The 22,323-nt window shown below is 42.1% G+C and overlaps 1 protein-coding gene across 3 annotated transcripts in view; it reads left to right on the top strand.

Moving 5' to 3' along the window:
- The window catches only part of LPCAT2 (lysophosphatidylcholine acyltransferase 2), a gene marked incomplete at its 3' end in the record, with an annotated part of 57,194 nt that overhangs the window by 16,787 nt on the left and 18,084 nt on the right, over positions 1-22,323 (top strand). For 2 of the 3 annotated variants that reach the window (XM_080936711.1, XM_080936710.1), the window contains exons 6-11: positions 237-295; positions 1,558-1,592; positions 5,142-5,196; positions 12,461-12,543; positions 13,566-13,691; positions 14,884-15,037. In XM_080936711.1, coding sequence (XP_080792837.1) covers positions 237-295; positions 1,558-1,592; positions 5,142-5,196; positions 12,461-12,543; positions 13,566-13,691; positions 14,884-15,037 — 512 coding nt within the window. The remainder of the gene's footprint in view (positions 1-236; positions 296-1,557; positions 1,593-5,141; positions 5,197-12,460; positions 12,544-13,565; positions 13,692-14,883; positions 15,038-22,323) is intronic. The other variant, XM_080936712.1, reaches the window with a different exon arrangement.

Genomic DNA, 22,323 nt, shown 5'->3' on the forward strand with positions numbered 1-22,323 from the left:
TATCAGAGAAAGCAGTGAATAGATACACACTTAAGTGGCTTAGGCACAGCGTTTAATGTTTTGCCTAAGACTTACTTTGAATAACTCATGAGGGATAACTTATAATAACTTGTAAGTACTTCAGCATAGTCTCTGTTTTGTCTACTCTCAAACAATCGTTGCATTTATACGATTTGATTATTGTATACCTCTTGTTCGTATGCAAACCATGTTCTACAATTCCGATGTGGTTCCAGGAGCCTTCATTCCAGGAGTCCCTGTGCAGCCCGTCCTCCTCAGATATCCCAACAAGCTGGTAAGGGAAGGAATTCTGTATTCCAGGACTCTTAAACATCTCACGGATGAAAGGCTAAGTGGGGGAAGCAATTGGGCAGATTAATGCCACCTGTCACTGGCATTTTTAAAATGTATGAAACCCCATTCTGTATAACTTAGCTTCAGGAAGGCATTACATAGTCCCTGTTCTGCTGTCTTTGATGAACAGGGGAGCCTCAGACTTCTGCTCTGATTATGCAGGACAGTAGAAATGTGTGATTCTTGTGAAGGTGACAAGGGAACCTTTCTAGATACAGAGGTGACCAGTGGTAGAAAGGCCAGATGCAGAGCATAGACTTGGGGAAGGCAGTAAGTAGGTAGAGTATTTCCTGGCTGTGTGAGTATTGGCAGTTGGTGTAGAAACTGTGGTAGAGAACTCCACATCTCCTCTGGAGTCCAAGGTTGTCCGCTGGTCACACTGTTTTCCTCTACCCATTAACTATGCTCCAGACACTGGGCTTCATCCTGAGGGGGCCTTACCTATAAAAGGGAGGGTGTGAATGTTACTCATCTACAAAAGATTAATAGCTTTAAGCCTGTTCGCTTTCTAGCTAATAGCTGGCTTCTCAATTTTTTTTAAAAAAAGAAATTAAAATCTATCAGATTTCTACTCAGGCCTCTGTCTGCATATTTAAATCTTCACATATCAAAATTCCTTCACTGTGTACTGTTTTGATTTTTCTTCCAAATAATCATTTTTGATAATTGATAAATTATATATATATATATGTATATATATATATATATATATATATATATATATATATATATATATATATATATATATATATATTACATCTATATGGCTTTTCCAGATAAGCTTGTTTGGGGAAAAAATAACTGAACATGTATAATATTTTAAATTTAGAACAAGTTGTTCCATAAAAATATGTAGGGGTGGGAAATGATCGCTGTGCAGTTATATAATCTGTGTAATTAATGAGTTTTGCATTAATTCATGCTATTTAATAGCTACAAGTCTTTAATGTGTTGCTTTTTACTCTAGAAAAAGTTTACATGAGTCCAAATATTAAACAAAGATTGATTTTATTTGGTTGTTATTTAAATTTGTTTGTATTGATTGTGTTTTGAGACAAGGTCTCATACAGCTTCTGTTGGCCTTGAACTCAGGGTGTAGCTAAAACTGGCCTTGAACTCCTGATCTCCTGCCTCTATCTCTCATCTGCTGAGATTACAGGTATCCTACAGTCTAGGCTAACAGTGTGACTGCTTCTCTTTCAGGATACTGTGACCTGGACATGGCAAGGATATACATTGTAAGTCATGTATATAGCTTATAGCTTGATACGTCATACAAACTATCTTAATAAAGAAAAGAAATGCAATTTATTCCTTCTTCTAAACAAAATCTTACCTTATGAACACCATAAATAATTTATTCCTTCTTCAAAAGCAAGATCTTATTTGTATGAAAACCATATATTTCCAACGAGCCTTGAATCTTTTAACCATACCTCTGGAGACCCTATCACCTTCTTGCTCAGTAAACGTCCAGTGAGATTAATGTCCATTAAACACCATGTTCAGAATACTAGCTATCTATCAGTTTGTAAGGAATATTCCAAGGCCCTGGCTTACATCATGCTTAGCTTGGATGTTGGGGTCTCATATTCACTGGAGGTTTAGCAACATGGAGTCTTTTTGCTCAGACTTTATGAGGCTGGTTTAAGCAGTTCAGATCACTTGAGTTTCGGGACCTGAAACTGCTGTGGCCTGTCTGTTTGTGTGAAGGAAGTGCCTACCCAGGACTTCAGTTTCATGGTATTACATCTTGAAAGCACAGGGGTCAGCGGTTTCTCAAGCTCTTAGAGAGGTGAGGGATGCTTTCACCATTGAGCAAGCCAAAGCGAAACAGGTCTTTTACAAGAACGGAGCATGCAGAATGTTGTTTTCTTTCAAGATTTTTTTGATTGGCTCTCACTAGAGAAGTTTGAGGCTCCTAAAATTTCAGTGAGAGCCATATGCAAATCTGGACTTGAAAGTCTTCCCAGGGGCCTTACCCAGCTTCTGACAATGTCAATAGAACTCAAATAGCAATGAAGGTAATGCCACCAAGATATTCTAGCATCCCCTGGCTTCTCTACATAGTGTTTACACAATCTCTTGAGCTTTGGAAGGTCTGGGAGAAAAGGCAGTTTGCATTCTCCTTCTGGGTGTGTGTAGAAATGTCTCTGAGATAGTAAATTTGAATTAGGAGATGTAGCTCAGGGACAATTAGGTGAAAGTTATAGAGAACACATATGTTCCTTCAGAGCTTTAGCCTTCAGCTCTTGTAGGTGAAGTGAAACAGATAATGTTAGAAACAAAGAACAGGATGATGAAGGAGATGTGGGTGATGTGTTTTGTTCAGTGTTTTAAGGAATCAATTGACTCCTCAAACTAGCTGCTACTGATGTTGAATTGTGAGTTTTTAACTTTTGTGGAACAACAACAAAAACTTTGTAGAGAGACAAGTAGTATTTGATCATCTCAGAAACAGAGAGTCTGGAATTTCAGTAGATGCCGATTTACATCTTCTGCTGTGTGGTATCTGTTGGGCACTTCTAGGCTAGGTGTTCTGTGGAGATCATGGCTTTGAGCTTGCTGATCTGTGTGGCTTTGTTATACAGCAGTCTGGGTGGTTGCGAAGATCAAATAGAAGAAAACTTTCTAGAAGTGGAGTCAGGGGAAGGACACAGAGGGCATTAAGAACATAGCCTTCTACTCTGGGAAATGTGTGATAAAGGGAAAAATGACATAGGAAAGTAATTTTGGAGAGAAAAAAATGTTTCGTGTCAAAGATGCCTCATGACTTAGACAGGGACACAGATCTTTCCAAAGCACCAAGTTTGTTTTGTGCAAATGCACATGGCCCTTGCCTATGGCAAGTCCTGTTTCCATCTGTCTTCGGGCCCACTGAGGGCGTCTGTTAGCACGGTACCTATTACTCTCAAGTCTATTCGCAGTTACCGTTGCATCAAAGCAGAGATATTTCACCAAAGCAAGAGATATCCCAAGGGAGAAGGGACATGAGGGAGTAAGCTTAAAAGGGACAGAACTATGGGTGGTGGTTTTCTAAGAAGTGTTCTTTGTAGTGTGAACAAGGCTTGCTTAGTGATATGTTACATTCAACCTTCATACTTTAAAAAATAAATATATACCCGTCCAAATACTTGACCTCAAGGCCCTGTGTAAATGTTGAAAATAGTTCACTTGGGCTGGAGAGGTGGCTTGGTGGTTAAGATCATGGGCTATTCTTTCAGAGGCACCTAAGTACCCACAGGACACCTCACAATTGGCTGCATCTCCAACTTCAGGGCATTCGATGACCTCCTTTGGTCTCTCTGGATGCTGCACACACACAGTGCACAGACACACATGCAGTCAAGATGCTTGAACACATAGCATAGTAATAGAAAAAGAATTAAGAGAAGATAGTTCCGTTGACAGGAGTTAAGGGTGAGTTGATGAGGCTTAGAGCTTACATGTAATAAAAGGTCTTCTATCTGAGAGAAGGCTTAGAAACAATCACATTTTAATATAGTAATTAACTCTAACAAATCCTAAATCTAACTCCAAAATTCCTGTTTTTCTTCTTAAAACAGAAACTGTGAACTTTATTAAATTTGTTCTTAGGCTATTTTCACACGTGATACATTCTGGGTATGTTACTCCAGTGCATTCTGGGCATGTTACTCCAGTGCATTCTGGGCATGTTACTCCTTATCCTCTTTTCTCCTTCCCGCTACTCCACCAGCCTGTCCTTCTCCCTATAATTGCATTCATATCCTTTTGCTTGTTTTGTGACTCACTGGATTTACTCAAAGCTGTCTGTGTGACCCCGGGTTTATCTATTGGAGCCTGGTGACCTTGCCACTGGGTACACAGCTAAAGGCACCGAGTGCCCTTCCCATCCACGTGGAGCCAGTATTCCTTGGTGAAATTCCTAACTTAAGTAAGTCTCAGTTCAGATAATTTTTACAGACAATCATTCTTTAATTTCTCATAGCACTCATGCACAGAAATGAGAGCTTGACTAGCTGCTTTTTTAAACATATGTCTAATCCACCGTGCCTGAGTTCTGGGTCAGTTGTTGGAAGAGGCTAAACGGGAAAATCCTGCCGAAATCTGGCTTAGAGTCAGTTCATCCTGGAAAGCTGTGAGGCATGACCCTTGTCTCACGAAGTGTCTTTGATGTCACCTACTTACCGAAGCTCTTTGTCTAGATTTACAGTGAAATTTGTAAGTTTTCAGGATATTTCTCCATAGTTCAAGCCGTTAGCAGAGATGGCTTTCATAAACTTTGTAGTTTTAAGGAGAATCCCACTGATTTTTAAAAGTTGTTACCTGAAGAATTGAGAAATATGATATTCTATTTAGAAGTTTTTCTGTAAACACATTTGTGTACCTTAAAATTTTTATTTTGGATCTGTTTATTTTTATGTGTATGGATGTTTTACCCACATGTATGTTTTTGCTCTTCATGCCTAATGCCCAGGAAGTATTGAACTTAGGACAGGAATGAGCTGCCATAGGGATGCTGGGAACGGAACCTGGGTTCTCCGGAAGAGCAGCCAGTGCTCCTAACCACTGAGCCCTGTCTCCCATGCATCTTTATGTTTCTTAAAATAAACTTCATGCACTTTCTATAGAGACTTAGGCATTTGGTGATTTAGTTTTTCAGTATCGAGAGTGGTTGGTTGTCTAACCCAGAGAGGAGTCAGGGCTTAAATGTAGCATAATTCAAGTTATGTATGTTGCATGATATGGGAGTTCCTGTGTGTGAAGAACAGACGGTACTTTTATTGGTGTCTTCTCTTTTTCAGCATCCAGCTGTGTGTGCTCACTTTCTGTCAACTCTTCACGAAGGTGGAAATTGAGGTAAGCCTTTCAAATGCAGCCTATGCTCGGACTTGAAATCCTAAAGTGCAGTCCAGCACCTTTCAAACTACCCCCAGTCTTATAGATTCAGTTTCTAAGTCCCTGCTGTGAGATTTAGCTCCTGAAATCCAGCCAGCAAGCACATGTACCTTCTGAGACCAGCCAACATGCTAATCACTCGGGCAGGTGAAATATGCCTCCCCTCCTCCCAACCCTGAGCGCTTTAATGCTGGCCAGTGCCTAGTTGAATGTCCCAGTGCTAGTGGTGGCGTCAATTTCCTCCAAGACTAGTTGTATGAAAGCTGAGAGGTGGACAAAAGAAACCGGTATTGGATGCTGTCACCTACAGTGCGCCTTTGCACTTGAGAACCCCAAGGGTGTTTTGCGTGGCTCATGTCCTCATTCACGGGACAGTCTCTGAGTTTCAAGAGCAGATGGAGAATGAGTGAATGAATAGAACCTTTTTAAAATTTGGACCCAGACTGAAGACCCTAAGAATTGGTTGCAGACAGCAAGTGAGACCCTCAAGTCCTTACTGAAGGCGAGTTACAGTGTCGGCCTCTGACACTCAAGCCTGAAAATGCCAGTTGCAGCACGGGTTAGGCAGAGGAAGTAGGGGCTGGGGAGAGAGCGCAGAGGTTAAGAGCTTTGGCTGCTCTTCCAGAGGATCGGGTGTGATTCCCAGCACCTACATGGCAGCTCACAGCTGTCTGTAGCTCCAGGTTACCTACTGCCCTCTTCTGACCTCTGCAAGCACCACACCTGCAGGCAGAAACCCTCACACATATGAAATAAGAAGAAATGAAAATTTAAAAAAAGTAAAGAAATTATTACATACTTTTATGTGTACTGCAGAATTCTGAGTGGAGGCTTGTGTTTTAAGTGGCAGGACTGTGGCATTTAAAATATTATTTTTTCTTGCTGGGTAACTTAATTGTTTAGCCCTTTATAAGTAAGTAGCAATCCCAAGTAACACATGGGAATGAATTTGACTTCAGAGTGAGTTTAAGCATTACTGGATTCTTTGGAGATTTGCATGCTGTCCGGCACTTGAAGATGCCTTTTTATGAGTGTTACCGTAGGCCCATCCACTTTGAGAGCATCTGTCAGCATAGTCACAAACGGAGCAGAGCCTTTACTCTTGAGATAATCCTAGTTGTTTCTAGAGAGGCAAAGAGCTAATCTGTACGACAATGTTCAGCAAACACTAAGGCAAGTGCAGTGAACTGGGGTCTCTTCAGAGCTTTTGAACGGTTAAAACACAAAACTCTGCACAGAGGACAGTTGTGTCAAGTTCACACTGTTGTCCCTAAGTGCCCTGAGCACTGCTCTCTCTGCTTTAGTAACTGCTTATGTATGTGGTCTAGCTCTAGTTTCTTTTCCTAAAAGAGAAACCAACTGTGCTATACTTAAAACAACCTTGTTATCAACTCGGCAGACTTGGAAGATATAACACACACACATACACACATATACACACCACACACACACACACCACATACACACAGACCATCCACACACCACATACACACAAATACCATACACACATCACACACATACACACCACATACACACAGATCATAACACACCACACACACACACACTACACAAATACCATGCACCATACACATATAATACAAACCACACACACAGCACCACGAACACTACATACATGTACACACAGACATACTTCATGCACACACAGAAACCACATATACCATACACATACACACCACACATACACACATACCATACACACATGCACCACATACACAATATCATACACACCACACACATACACATCTATAGAACACACACACACACACACACACACACACCATACATATAATACACATCTCAAACACACACACCATACACATACCTCACACATATAATACAAAACACACACACAATACACACACACACACCATTTACATGTATCACACACACCAGCACCACACACACCACATACCACACACATATACCAACACCACACACACACACATACACACACACACACCACATACTACACACATACGAACACCACACACACACACACACACACACACACACACACACACACACACCTCACCATCAGTTACCCTTTCCTCTAAATTGACCATTCTTTAGTCAAGGGCCAGCTGCAGATGTGGAGTGCACACGGCCCCAGACTTTTCTGCCTTGAACACTTGTCAGTGATGAAACTGAGTTACATCAGGGTCCATGAGTTCCTCATCTTGTCCTCTGACTGCTCTTGCCACATTTCCTTTCCGTGTCAGGACAAAAGCAAGAAATTACAGTATTTGCATTCTCCCTCTGGCAAAAGAAAGAATGCCTTCTTTGTCCCACAGCTTCACAAAGTGACGCAGTTCAGCATTGTGGAACATGGCTGAATCAGTGGGGAGTTGAGCTGATATATTTGGATTGTGGTGCAGAGCTGGAATTTATTGACTTTTAAGTTCAGTATTCTTAGTTTTGTTCTATTTATTTTGGATTTACAGTTTTCTCCCATGGAGCTCCTGGTGGCTCCACTCATTTTTCTTTTATTTTGTGGTACTGGGAATTTCATGCAGGGTTTCACACAAGCTAGACAATGGTTCTACCACTAGGTTACGTATATCTCCAGCATTCTTACTTGATTTTTAAGAAAGAAGCGTGGCCACGCCCTAGCACCGACTAATCATCCGGGCCTTGCTTCTGAGACTCTGGCTTCTCTGTAATTTGGGCGGCAGAGCTGAGCTGCCCCACGGTAGTGAACACAGAGAGAAATAAAGTTTCCTTTATTTCTAACGATGGAACTCTTTCCTGTAAACATTGTTGCAGACACGGTATTAAAGCACCTTCAACCTTGAATAAGTCTAAGCCAAGAATTACTGCTCAATAATATGGTACTAGTTTTACACTTTTCAGAGTAAACTTGGGTGAATGATGATGATGGTGATTGTATATTATATAACATTTCTATGTTTTCCAAAAATTGGTTGCCTAGGGGAAGCTCAAATGCAGTTGTGTGGAAAAGCCAGTATGTTCACAGAAATGCATGTTTTATGTAAACACTATAGACCGTACTTGTACAAATCTGCGTACTTGTACAAACAAGGCCTCTCCACACAGCCGGCTTTCTAGGCTGTGTGGTAGAGCCTGTTGTTTCTCCGTTGCAAACCTGTTCAGCATCTTGCTATTTTAAATACTGTAGGCAGTTATGATATAACAATAAATACTTATGCATCTAAAAACATGTATAAACATCTCCATTGCAGCCTCGCAGGATCATCATTATATACCCGGTCCATTGCGGAACACAGTGTTTGGCTGCGTGTACCTGTATGTTTGAATAATTTATTTAAATATATTAAATATAAATTTATTAATTATTTATAATTTTGTATCTAAGACAGGCCTTTTAGGCAACCCCAATTTCTCGCCTTTACATAATACACACCAGCCACAGGTATACCTGTCCTGCCTGGCAAAGTACTTTTCTCTGAAACTTGACGGAATTCTGAAATTTCTGAGTATTAGTAGGCAGGAGCATTATAAGAAGCATCATATTTTTCCTATCACTACCTGCCTGTGTGTGTGAAAATTACTTCAGCTTCTCCAAATCTGTGTTCTCACTGGCGAATGAGGATAATAACACCTGTTTATGGGGTTGTGAAATTTAATAAGGCTATTTATGTGGCAAGCGTTCATTAAGCATTAATTTTTACATCCTCCCTCATTTGGCAGTGTTCTTCCTTTGGGAGGGAAGCACCATCTGAGGCCGAGAACAGCTTTGCTTCCCCCCCCCCCATTTTTTCTCTGAAGATTTAGAAAAGAAGTCATAAGAGCTACAGCGTCACATTAGTTAGCGTTGGCCTCACAGTGGGTTTGCTTTCTAAGACAAAGAAGAAGAAGAAGATGGTCATAGTGCCAGCAGTTAGCCATCTTCCCCTCTTAATCAGTAGTTGGTAAGATGCACTTGATGTGGTTACGAAACAAGGAGCAAACTAGTTTTACAGGTGTTCGGTGTCAGTGGCGGGCGTGGTCCCGGTTATTGGATAAACATGGCTAATACACTGGGGAGTTTTCACTGAATCTTGTGCACAGTTTAAGGCATGCAAAGACATGGGGACCATAGAAAACACAGCACAAAGCTCTGAAGCAGGACAACAAATCTTTAACAGGGAGAGGCTGCGAGACAAAGTGCAGCCTGGGGAACATGGAGAGTATTAAGGCAGGGAGAGGAGCAGCAGCTTCAGGGACAGAGGCAGTTCAGTCTCCCATGGCTGCCTGCCTGTTTTCTGGGGTTCAAAAGTAGACTGCCATTGGCAATCCCCACTCTTCTCTCAACATGGGAGGGGAATCAAGAGAGTAGTATAGGCAGAGAAAGGCAGAGAGAGAACAAGAGGGAGGGAGGGAGGGAGGGGGAGGGAGGGAGGGAGGGAGAGCGAGAGAGAGAGAGAGAGAGAGAGAGAGAGAGAGAGAGAGAGAGAGAGAGAGAGAGAGAGAGGCTAGCCATAAGCATGTGGAGAGGGAGGGGGAGGGAAGAACAGAAGCAGGAGAGCAAGAGAGAATAAGAGCTTATCTGGCAATTTAAAAACCGTATTCCCTTATATTGTTTTATTAGAAATTTAATAAACATTTATTTTTGACATTCTGATTTCTTAGGGTAGTTCTGTTAGGGTAGAGGGAAGTTTCAGTAACTGATTTTCCAGTGTGTTGTTCTGGGTATATTAAGTGATGTGGAGACCTCTGGTGGCTTGGTTGTTTTTCCACTGTAAAGAGATGCTCAGCAGAGACTTCTGATCAGACAGGACTTTAAGAGATCCTGGAGTCTAAGTTGCTCCATTGGCAGAAGGACCTGAAGCCTGAAGGGCTAAATGCCTTTCCCTAGCTCACACAGCAGGTCTGTTCTTCAACATGCTGTTGCTTCCTTGTAAAGCTAATAAGATAAACGTGAAACATATAATGGCCCATAGCACAGCATTCTGCAAGCCCTTTACTCCATCTTAAAAATGCTCCTTGCATCCCATCATGCTTTGCACCCTCATTCTATCCACTCAGTGTGCCAAGGTCTCTCTCCTGAGACCATTACAGAATCTTCCAAGCTCTGCTTTCTCTGCTCCCAGTGTCTTCCTTTCTGGTACCCAGCCATACAAGCTATTGCTCAAAAACTCACACTTTGCAGCCGAAAGAGGGATAGGCAGTTAAAGTCACTGGCTGCTTTCCCATCGGACCTGGGTTCAATTCCCACCATCTCTGTGGTGACCTACACCCTCTCCTGGCTTCAATGGCCCATGCATGCATGTGGTGAGTAGACATATATGTAGGTAATCCGTAAAGTAAAGCAAGCAAAAGAACCTTAGGCCTTGTCTGATGAGTCGCCAATATCCTAAGATTCATAGCATGCTTTATCATGTTTGAATATAGGTCCATCTGGAAAATAATGGTATTTCTTTGGAGAAATCTTCTTCTTTTTTTCTTTTAAGTTCTAGTGTGCCATTAATGTGTAAACATGGCTATGTTGTTTAGTCTTTTGAGCCACATTTTTACTGTAGGTTAAAAAGCTAACATTTTAATTGAAATGGTCAGGTTTACCTGAAAACTGACAGCCATCTGTAATGCCTTTATAAGGGATCCATCAGAGGTGTGGCTCTTGTTGGCTGACTTGGCTCATCCCTGTGGTGAGTACCTGCCATACTTCATGCAGAGCTTCCTGTGGGGGAGGGGAATCAGATCTTCAGACTTTGGTGCAGTCACTCCCGTAAGAGGTCCATTCTCGAACAACACTTGTCGAATGAACTCGAGTCCCGATACCTTGAGTCATTTCATCTTCACATATCATAATTCTTTATGATATAAATAAGAGAATTAATGAAATGGTGCCTATGCAACATAGAGCATGCCATCGGTAAGCAAGTAGAGATAAAATGGATGGCATTTTCCTATGATGGAGGATCAGATTTTCTAGAACATTCTCTACAGCATCAGTGCTTCAGGGTGGACCTTCTCCCTGTCCGCTACTCACTGCATCAGCTACATTACCTTTCCCCCAGACCCACTCAAAATTAATAATTTCCTACTCCCCGTTTTCATGCTCCAGGAAAAGAAAAGGTTTCTGTAGGAGAAAATAAAGTCTGGCCAGCCTTGGGTTAAGCCTGGGCTATGTGACCTCTGTAGCATTGGGTAGGCGGGCTAAGGTTTTAAACCCATGTGTAATTGTACTTAACATCAGGGAGTCCAATGATGTATCGATCTTTCTTATTAAGATGTGGATCTTCTTTAGAGAAGAGGGTCCTAATAATCTTGTCTGGATTACTGTAAGGGCTGACAGACTATATTGAATATGGAATTAAAGCTTCTTGGTGTTTGAAAGCCATAAATTAAAAGGTCAGGGAAAGTGGGTGAAGTGCCTGCTTCCTGGCATAAATACCTCTCAACTCTAGCGTTGGTAAAGAGACGAGGGATAGACAGACCCCTGCGAGCTCTTTGGCCAGACAGTCTAGATGATCATGAGCTCTGGGTTCAGTGAGAGACTCTGTGTCAAAACCAAATAAAGTGAAAAGCAGTAGAGGAAGGCATCCTGAATTTGACCTCTGGTCTCCACATACACATATGAGCATATACACCCACATGTGCATACACACACGTACATGCATGAACTTAAAGAAAGTGAGGACACTACCTATCAGGTGTTAATGTCAGGTAGTGAATAAAGTCAAGTTAAAAATGAAAAACCAAAAAAAGACACCCCCCCAAATAAAAAGAAAGAAAAAGTGACAGACAAAAAGCTAGAAAGCCAGTTTTGAAGTTCTAAAGTTTAATTTTTTTAGGTAGAAAAAAAATAACACAACATAATTTTCAATCATAGGTGACGTTAAAATGGGTCGAATAGATAATACTATAAGGAATATTTTAAGGAAAAGGCAGAGGTTCATTTTCACGTAAAATGGAGAGGGAGAGACTCCAGCTTTGAGGGGCAATGGTGGGTACTGCTGACTTGTGGATTCCAGAACTGTAGGCTCAAGTTCTCCTCAGTAGCACCTTGAAGCTGGTAGGTGACCACTGCCATCTTCTGAGAGTTGGGGAGGCAGTTTAGCAGAGTCAACACAGCCAGGCTTCTATGTCCCAAGTTCAAGCCCAGCGTCCCGTCCATGACATGTAACATGGATGGAGCTCTAGGAAGCCCACAGTTGGTGTGTGCTGAGGTCATTTAATTTATTTAGTGTTGACTGTCTTGAGCCCAAGGATTGCTATGGAAAGATGTTTGTTTGTCTTGCAGTTTATGCCTGTGCAAGCACCAAGTGAGGAGGAAAAGAAAGATCCTGTCCTTTTTGCCAGTAGAGTCCGGCATTTGATGGCAGAGTAAGTTTGTCCTGGAGATTCTAACTGATAGTGAGAATTGATGGTAAATGTCATTTAATGTCACTTAACCCCGCCCCCCATGGTTCCCATTCGCCAACTCATTTGAGATGTATCATGGTGTGCTGAGGGGCACAAGCGGTGAAATATTCTACAGATGCTTCCCAGGCGCTACCTCAAACCAATGAAAAGTGTGTGTCTCAGGTAGAAAGAGCAGCTAGAGTCTTCCACAGGGGCTGGCCTGTCACTACAGCGCCATGGGGTGGTTCCAGGAACTCCTTCTGAGACCACTTTTCTCTTATTTTCTGCATGGGGAATGGGTTGAGTGACAGCTTCTCAGAAAGAGTAAGAGAACCCGTCCTCCCACCCCTGAGCTCCTTTTTTTTCATACATAAAATGGGTATTAAAATTACTGCTTTGTCTTCCACGTGTTTTTTTTTTTTTTTTTTTTTTTTAATCATCATGGGTCTCAAGAGGGGAAATAGATGATCAAAACCGCCTGGAAATGTACCAGCTCTTTGCGGCCTTCAGAAGGCTGAACCTGGAGTGCACCCCGAGACCTGTGCTACAGTACAAAAGGCAGAAGCAATGATGGCTTCAGCACACGCTCCCCACCAAGTGCCTTGTAGACCCTTAAATCACACCATTTAGCTTTGTGCTCACAGCAACCCTGAGACCCAGTTACTGAGCCATCCCCCCCCCCAAATCATGTCACCCCCAAAGGTGGTGACAGTGTGGAACTCAAGCCCACATTGCCTATCACTAGACCCACACACCACTCTTATGTCATATGACTTATGATACTACAAATAATGTGTTGCCTTTCTGGTTAGAATGCAAACTACTTCCGCTCTGCAGGTAGACAGAGGGCACTTCAGTGGGGGAGACTGGAGAGTAGGAACACAGAGGAGGAAAAGCTGAGGGCTCATTTTCTTCTTCCCTGCACCGTGGCCAGTTCACCAGCTCAGGGGTAGTGCGAAACCATGAGCGTCTCACTGAACATGTTTTTGTCTTACTGCTTGTAGAGCTTTGCAGATACCGGTCACAGATCACACCTACGAAGACTGCAGGCTGATGATCTCAGCTGGCCAGCTCACATTGCCCATGGAGGCCGGGCTGGTAGAGTTTACTAAGATTAGCCGCAAACTGAAGTAAGTGTGTTGTTAAATCACTAAACACTCATAAGCATTCAAAAGTGGGAAGTTCCATCTCCGTTTTCCTCCCACTTTTATTGTTGTTCTGGTTCTGTGGTGGGAGGGTGCTTAGCGGGAAAGCTAGAATGGCACTCACAGTAGGAAACGAGAGTTATCATATGTCTGTAGATCACCCTCTCAGGACTGCCCCAGAGCAGCTGGTGAGTGCGGACCTGCTTATCAGAGGGTCTGCCCCGTGGATGGCACTGGCTTGTACTGCTTAGAACATTACCTGGGAAAGACTGACCCAGACAACTCTATCACTTAAAATACCTGCCCAACACCTGCCTTTTTAAAAGGTGTGTCTTTGTGTGTATGAGTGTGTGTGCATACACATACACGTGCATGTGTGTACACACTGGTGTACACATTCGTGCCATGGTCCACGTGTAGAGGTCAGAAGACGATTTTCGAACTCAGTTGTCTCTTTCCACCATAATTTCCACAGCAGATTAAATTCAGGTCAACAGACTTGGTGGCAAAGCACCTATTTCTGATTTGTCCTGTGGGCAACAGCCTTCCTGCCTTCATAGACTGTTGTTGTTGTTAGGGGGAAGACCTTCCCCTCGTTCATTTGCGATCCAATTTGAATCATTTGGTGTAAGTAATTCGGCTATTTGGTGTAAGAGGTGTGACCCTCACATCCCTCTTCAGAGTTAATCCCATTTTTATCCTCACTGGCATTTACAGAATTTATTGACCCTAGTATCTTATTTTTTTTCTCACTTTTAATAGCTGATATCAGAGGAAGTGTGTATAGTTTAGTGAATCACCCTATCATACCACTGTAGACTGTGAATTATCAACCTGAAAGCTTTGTGAAAGAAAGACTTCTAATAACTTTCATAATAATTCAAAAAGCAGCGCTTGACTTTCCAGATAACATAAAATTCATGGATCCCCTCCTGTACCCCACTCTGCTCTTAGTGACCTTTTATTCCTTCCAATATTTGGGTTTGTTACTCATACCGACATAGTTTTAAAAATTAAATGCTCGCATACGTGTTTGATATGTCCTCTCAAATGCTTGTTCACATCTGTTTTAAATTTAACGTAAAATATTTTCCCTTCCACAGACTGATAAAATAACACTCATGAACGGTCTGCGTGACTTAGAACTACTAACACGCACTTATAATTCTTTATCTAGATTAGACTGGGATGGCATCCGGAAGCACCTGGATGAGTACGCTTCTATTGCAAGTTCCTCCAAAGGAGGCAGAATTGGAATCCAGGAGTTTGCAGAATACTTAAAGCTGCCCGTTTCTGATGTCCTGAGACAGCTCTTCGCGCTCTTTGACAGGGTACGTCCAGCTTTATCTTTAATATTTTATTCGGCCGGTCCCTACAGAGTGCAAGGCAGACGCTGGCAAACTTAGTGGGTCAGTGGCTTAGTGTGGATAATCACGAATAGATCTTCCCCCAGGTGTGTATGATAAACACAGTCTTGAGTGTGTGCAGTGCAACATCATGTAGTGCGAATTAATTCGGGTATCTGTTCAGCAGTGAACGCCAACTGTATAGTTATGTCTGCAGTGTAGAGTTGGATATGTTTGTGTAGTTTTAAAAGTTCGTAGAATTTGTACCTTAGTGATATGGATAGTAGTGTACTGTCTTGAACATTTCTGGACTGCCCCTGGAAAGCATGAAAAGCCAATGGGTTTTATTTTTATATGAAATTGCCTGACAGTGTTCAAATGAGGGCTCCGCCATCTTTGAAAATGTAAGCTTGTGTAATGAGTTAACCGTTTCTTCAGGGAAAAAAATTAAGATTTTAAATTTTCCTTAAAAATGTATTTTAGTAGATGAGGTATTAATATGAACTCTTTTGGCTATAACTCTGAGTTAGCACAGGTTGAAGCCTGTAACATTTAAGAGAGTCTAGTCTTAACATAGTCTACAAATAACTGATGCAATAATTCTCTTGTAGCTTTTCATTTGGAGTTAAGCCTGCCTCCATCTGTAATCCCTTTTAATCATTAATCTTCGGTCCATCCCAGTCTTTATGCATATAGAAGAGGCCATATAAATGGATTTGGATAGTATTAAAGTCCTAATTCAGCTATTGTGTTGACTATATCAATGAGTCCATCCTGCTATTTCTCAGTTGAGGAAGGTTTGCCTTGGGTCCCATTGGGAAGCTTTAAACATGGCCTTCTGCCTTCAGGCCTCCAGGGTTCACGCCCTTACTGGTTGTTCTCTGGACTTTGGACTGATACATCAGCCCTCATTTTTTTACAGGTAGTCTATTCTTTCATCATCTAATTGGGAGAGAGCTTAAAGGGTGCTTACTCCCTCTTGCTTAGTTCTAGAATCTTTAGTTACCCATCACCACAAAGAAAAGATGGTTTCCAGTGAAATCATGCTGATGACACAGCAGGCTTCCTGACCCCCTAGGGCTCTCTCTTCCCTACTCCTCCAGCGAGGTCATCTTCCTAGTGGTTTGTTTTGTGATCCTACAGAATCAACTAGTCTTTAATGTGATACAGGTTGGTCACCCAGTCTTTTCTGTATGTAGTCCCTGTGCAACTCTTCGGGACTTGCTGCACATTCAGATAACATGCATTTCTTACATGGAATAGCATTTTGATGTCATGGCGTACTTGAAGCACAGACGAAATATATTAGATCAGCTATGCACACTGGTAAATTAGAGATGCTTTTCATTTTATAACTACTGCTTTTTTCTGTTACTTTAAAAAAATTGTTCTTCTCTCATACAATACGCTCCCAACACAACCTCCAGAGCCCCCAACTCTCCCCTCAGTCCCCTCTCCCCAAGATCTGCTCCTTCTCCTCCTTCCTTTCCAGTGATATTAACTAAACACAGCACAACAGGATACAATAAGACTAGATCCAAACACTCAGATCAAGGCTCAGTGAAACAAGTAGGAGAGCAAGGGTCACAAGAATAAGCGGGAGTCAGAGACACCCAGTCTCTCACTCTTAGGAGTCCCACAAAAACCCGCAACTAAACAACCACCACATGTGTGCAGGGACCTAGTGCAGACCTACGCAAGCTCCATGGTTGCTGCTTCCGTCTCTGTGCGCCTCTGTGAGCCCTGCCTAATTGATTCGGCAGGCCATAGTTTCCTGCTGTCCTTCCCCACTCCAGTTCCTACAGTCCTTCCTCCCTCTCTTCTGTGGGGTTTCCCAAGTCATTTAATGTTTGGGTGTTGATCTCTGCATCTGTCCCCATCAGCTGCCTGAGGAAGACTGGGCTAGGTGCTACTGATCTATATGAGTCTAGCAGAATATTGTTAGGAATCATTTTACCTGTGTGTGTGTGTGTGTGTGTGTGTGTGTGTGTGTGTGTGTGTGTGTGTGTCTGTCTGTCTGTCTGTCTGTCTGACTTGGGGCTCAGACTCCCTCTGGAGTGACATGGGCCTCTCATTAGACCAGCCATTGGTTGGTCACTCTCAGAAGCTCTGAACCTCTGTGACATTAGTATAGCAACTTTCTTTCAGTGGGTCTCAAAATCCACACAAGTGGTATCCAGTGAGGTTTCTCTGGTCGACATGCTGACAGGAAGGGGTATGGCAGCATACACACATGGTGAGTAATGAAGAAGTAGAAAGGGTGTGAGACAGGGACACTTGGAGCCATTGCAGCACACCCTTGACATCCTTAGGATCAGTGTTAAGTAGTATCTGTAGAACTTGAGTAGCATTTGTTGAACTTGTCCTGTACTTCCGGGGACAAACTGCCATAGCTGGCAGTTACAGGAATGTTCCAGCTTCTGATTGGTGACACCTGCCAACAGTGGCGTTTCTGTATCACATTAAAAACAGGAAGATTCAGGAGTGAGAAAGGAAGCTAAATGCAGGGATTAAAATAATCACCAGTCAGACAGATGGACTCACTCTGACTGATAGAAGGCAGTTGGCTCTAGGCACAGTGATACCGGTGAGAACCGTAGCCTGTGTTACTAACCACATTTCTCCACGGACTGTTTCAATAAGTTTGTGTTTATTATTTTTTTCCTGTTTTATAATAATTGGCATTCGTTTCATTCTGTGGTATGAAATACAACATGTCCTAATACAGACATGATGTCTTCCCCCTTCGCTCCTTAGGCAGTGTATGAGCTTGATTTGACTCTGCCTGTTCATGGATTCTGCATGTGTGTTGTTTACCATGACTGAACAGTGTAACATGATAGTTTCCTGGTTAGCCTGCCTGCCTCTGCTTTGTTAAACATTCCCACCCTACTTCTCTTCATCTTTCTTGGTGCTGCGGGCACTGATTCCTGATCTGCTCTTATTGATTTGAGCTCTTGCTTTTAGGCAATGCAGTTAATTATACATACAAACTCATTAGGACACGAGTGATTTTGAATATTTACAAAACAGTGACGTGTTCATGACACAACTTAGTAAAAAAAATTCAAAATGTAAGTTTATACAGGATGATTCCAGTTCTATATAAAAAAATAAAAGAAAATATGTCAGGTCCCATAATTTGAGCCGTATACAGGATTAAAATGGACATGAAGAAATATTCACATAGTGATAAGCTACGTAGCTTCAGGCTTATCCACAGTGATGCTGTGAGAAGGGGACTTTTAAATTTGTATTTCCTAAAAAATATGGAGAAGAGTTTTCCTATACAGAAATCTTGAAAGAAAAGACAAAGGCACGAAAGGCTGGGCCAGGGTTCATCTGGTAGGTGGTGTGTACACAGGGAGCTACAGATTAAATCGGGAACAGTATATGTGCAGTTGTCCAGATACCAGAGCTGGGGAAGGAATTCACAGAAACACATTTCACTCACCTTTCCACCTAGAAACGCCTCTTCCTGTACTTGGCTTTCCATATAGACCAGGGGCTTGTCTTCTGCCCGCCATGCATTGGAAAAGAAAATAGTGCAGAGAATTAATGACTAATATACTAAAAAACTCTGTCTGTCCATCTGTCCATCTGCTCACCCCCTTCTGTCTCCACCCTTCTCCTGTGTTTCTCATGCGGCTGCACGTCTGTACCTGTGAAGACTTTTTGTTGTTGTTAAGTGCTGAATTATGTAATTGTCACCACACCTTACGCACACTCTCACACATGCCAGACTCCCTCTGTCCTGTGAAAGGACTGAGCTGGGACTATTCAATGGGAGACCAAGGAGTTGCAGCAACTTCATCTCAGAAGCTACTGGAGTAATGAGTAATTAAGCATGCTTAATGAGGGCTGGGTGTTCCTGTTGATCTTATAGGAGCTGTGTGTTCCTGCGTGGAAAACTCCCACAACTCCTCTCTATGAACACGTTCCTTCTTTTCCTTTCTCCATGTTCCCTAAGCCCTCTGCGTTTGTTAGGATTTGAGATATGGAAAAACCCAACTCCGTGGCCTTCCTCTTCTTAGCTGCATTCTTAGATAATCTACAGAAGCCGCCCAATTATTTCTACCAGTTTGTCCTAAAGATGCTATGACTTGTATGTTTTATTAGATGCTTGTATATGTGATTGTAGACAACGTGAAGGTTCCAAAATGTGACAGGCCATTGTTTACTAGTTTGGAGTAATTTCCTTTGGCAAGATCTTGTCTCTCTGAGAGACAAAAGCAAAGAACTCTTTTTGTATTTGGGTTTAATTTTGCTTGTCTATGCTCATAAATATTTACTGAAATCTTCATATCAAAGACTAATTGGGAAATCTGTTAACTGGTCAGATGAGCCAGAGACAATGGTTAAGAACAAATGCCTCTCTGTTTTACTGTAATAATTCAAATTAAGTGCTAAACCATTTGCCAGCACATTTGAAGGGACTTCAGAGCATCTAATGAAATCAGGAACAGCTATGGGTCATCCACTTCTATAGATACAACAATGACTTACCAGGACCAGAACAACAGTGTTCACTTAATCCTCTACAACCCCCTCATTAATCTCTTCCCTCCCTCCCTCCATCTCTCCCTCCTTCCTTTTTATATCTAAGGGTGTTTTGCTTGCAAGTATGTCTTTGTCCCACGTTATATTGCATGCACCCAGAGGCCAGAAGAGGGCATCAGATTCCCTGGAGCAAGAGCTGTGAGCCACCTTGTGGGTGCTAGGAATTAAACCAGGAAAGAGGTACTCTTAACCTGAAGAGCCAGCCAGAACTCTTAACCTCTGAGCCTTCTCTCCAGCCCCTCTCCCCCAGTGCGAAGTAGTAGTATATCAACCACCTTCACAGACACAAGGAAAAGAATGAGAACTTGATTTCTGGTCCCTCAGGTACAGTCTGACATGAGCTCAGAATCTAATTAGCTGGCACTGTTGCCTTCACAGGCCATTGACTAGTAAGTCTTAGACGGTTACTATTTTTCCTTCTTTAAAAAGTTTACCAAGTGTCATATTCCATTTCTGCCTTTTGGTAGAGTTCTTCTGGCAGCAGTGTGCCTGTTGCCTAAGTATCACACAGGAAGGGTTTGTGTACATTTGACAACTCTGGCAGCTCAGCCTTTCTGGCTATTGTAAAGTTCTGTAGATCTTTTATTATTGTTTCATTCTGTAGAGTGAATGTGTTTCTTTATCCCAAGCTCTTTCCTGTCCATCCTGTTCTTCGTATGAGTCCAAGTATAAGTCTCAAATGCCAGTATTAACAAACATTCTGGCTCGCCTCCTGCTGTTAGAGGCAGGGTGCTGTGGTGCAGGAATCTCACGCCTGAGGAAAGTTAGAATACTTAGTAGGCACCTTCGATGGCTGTAGAGAGACTAGGACATGAACCCTCTTTTAATTGCTATGGCAGTTTTGATGCAATAATGAAGTATTTGATAGTTCCTGGGAGAAGAGTTCATCTCGGTTTCAAGTTCAGTTATCCAATCTTTGCTCTGTTAGACTTACTTCAGAACTTACATGGCATTGTTAGAAGAAAAGGCTAAAACTTCTGGGTGGATAGGTGAACTCTTCTACTCAGTTGTTTTGAAAGTTTGGCAGTCTTGTGTGTCTGAATATTTCTAGTTCTTAGGCTGACTTAGCTCTCTCATTTTATCTATACATTTGTATGTAAGCATACGAATTTATTTTTTGTCCCCATAGCTCATGGGTATCTGGGAGGTTAGTATATGACACAGAAAGAGGCTGTACCAATCCCAAGTTCCTCACCGCAGCTAGTGAGTGATTCTGGCCTTCCCCAAGTGCAGACAGAAGTAGAGAGCAGGCTTTGTAAAGAAAAGATTGTGTTTGACCCATTTCATTCCCACTCTGGAAAGGGCGAGAGTCCAGCATAAGGGACAGTTTGATACAGTTTACATGGACCCCAGAAAGGTTTTGATTTCACTCAACATGACATTCTGATCAACAAATGATTGCCAAATTCAGAATGTCTGTTCCACATCCTGTTGTAGGAGCTAAAACCACGCCTGACAGACTTTATCTTAGATGGAGGCTAGGAGTCCTCAGATAGCGTAGACTCTGTCCCTCTCCGTGATGTTCAAATCCTACTTAGAGGCATGATGCACCTAGTAGGTTGTAGTTAGGAACACTTTTGAAAATGAGGCAACGCATAGCATAGGGTTAGGAATAATGATATGTAATATGTCTTTCACATTAATAGAACCAGGCTCAAGGTGTGTGTTTGTGTGAGTGTGTATGTGTGTGTGTGTGTGTGTGTGTGTGTGTGTGTGTGAGGGGTATGTGTGGATATTTTGTAACGAGGTGTAGGTACCACAAGAAAACTGAACTCAAGGATTATGATGTTGCTGTCACTGTTACATGACACATGGGAATCTAAATGAATTCAACTGTAGGACCAGAGATCTTTGCTATCAAATCAATTACTCATCCTCTTCATTTCTGTAGTAAGCTGCTAGCCCAAGAGAGGAAGTTCCACCTCGTGACCACAGGTCTGGCTAATTGCACCACAGAGAGTCAAAGTGTTGTGTTCCTTTTTGCTGTAAACGGTTCCTGTGGATTTACAAATTATGTTAATTCACTTATTCCAAGAGCACAAGTCACTGCCGTCTCCCCTCAATTGCCTTATGAGATTACTCCCCTGTTGCCATCAGTCCAGCTCAGCACACGTCCATCAGCCTCGTGTGATTTCTTCTGTCATTTATCCTGTAACTCTTTGGTCCATGCTTTTTTCCCAGAGCCCAGGCAGCCATTAATCTGCTTCCTGCCTCTCTGGACATTTCACATAACTGGAATGTCATGACAAGTACTATCCTGTGCCTGGCTTTAGTTCACATGCTTTGAGATATACCCATCTATCCTTCAGTGATTCATTCATTTTCTTTATATCAAATATTTATTCACCAGTTAGCAGACGTTCAAGTTGTTTTTACACTTTGTGCATATAGAAATAATATTGCTAGCAGTTTTTCTGTATCATCGTTTATCTCTTAAGTTAGTAACTCCTCCCCACCCCAGATTGGGACTACAGTGTTCATCAGGTGTGGCCTGTTCTAACTTTTTCCTGTAGGCTTCTGCAATGCTGTTTCCTCCCAAATAGCAATTCAGATCGTTATAAATGCTCTAGTAAATAACCACCGAGAATTAAATGGTCCATGGAAGAAACGACTTACTCATCTAATAACAGCATTTTAGTCAATCATGATTTCTAGTAAACTATTAGCCAAATATCCTCTTTCTTTACAGTAAAAAAAATTAGAGAAATTTA

The sequence above is a fragment of the Micromys minutus genome, assembly GCF_963924665.1.
Source record: "Micromys minutus genome assembly, chromosome: 24".
In the NCBI taxonomy this organism is placed as follows: Eukaryota; Metazoa; Chordata; class Mammalia; order Rodentia; family Muridae; genus Micromys; species Micromys minutus.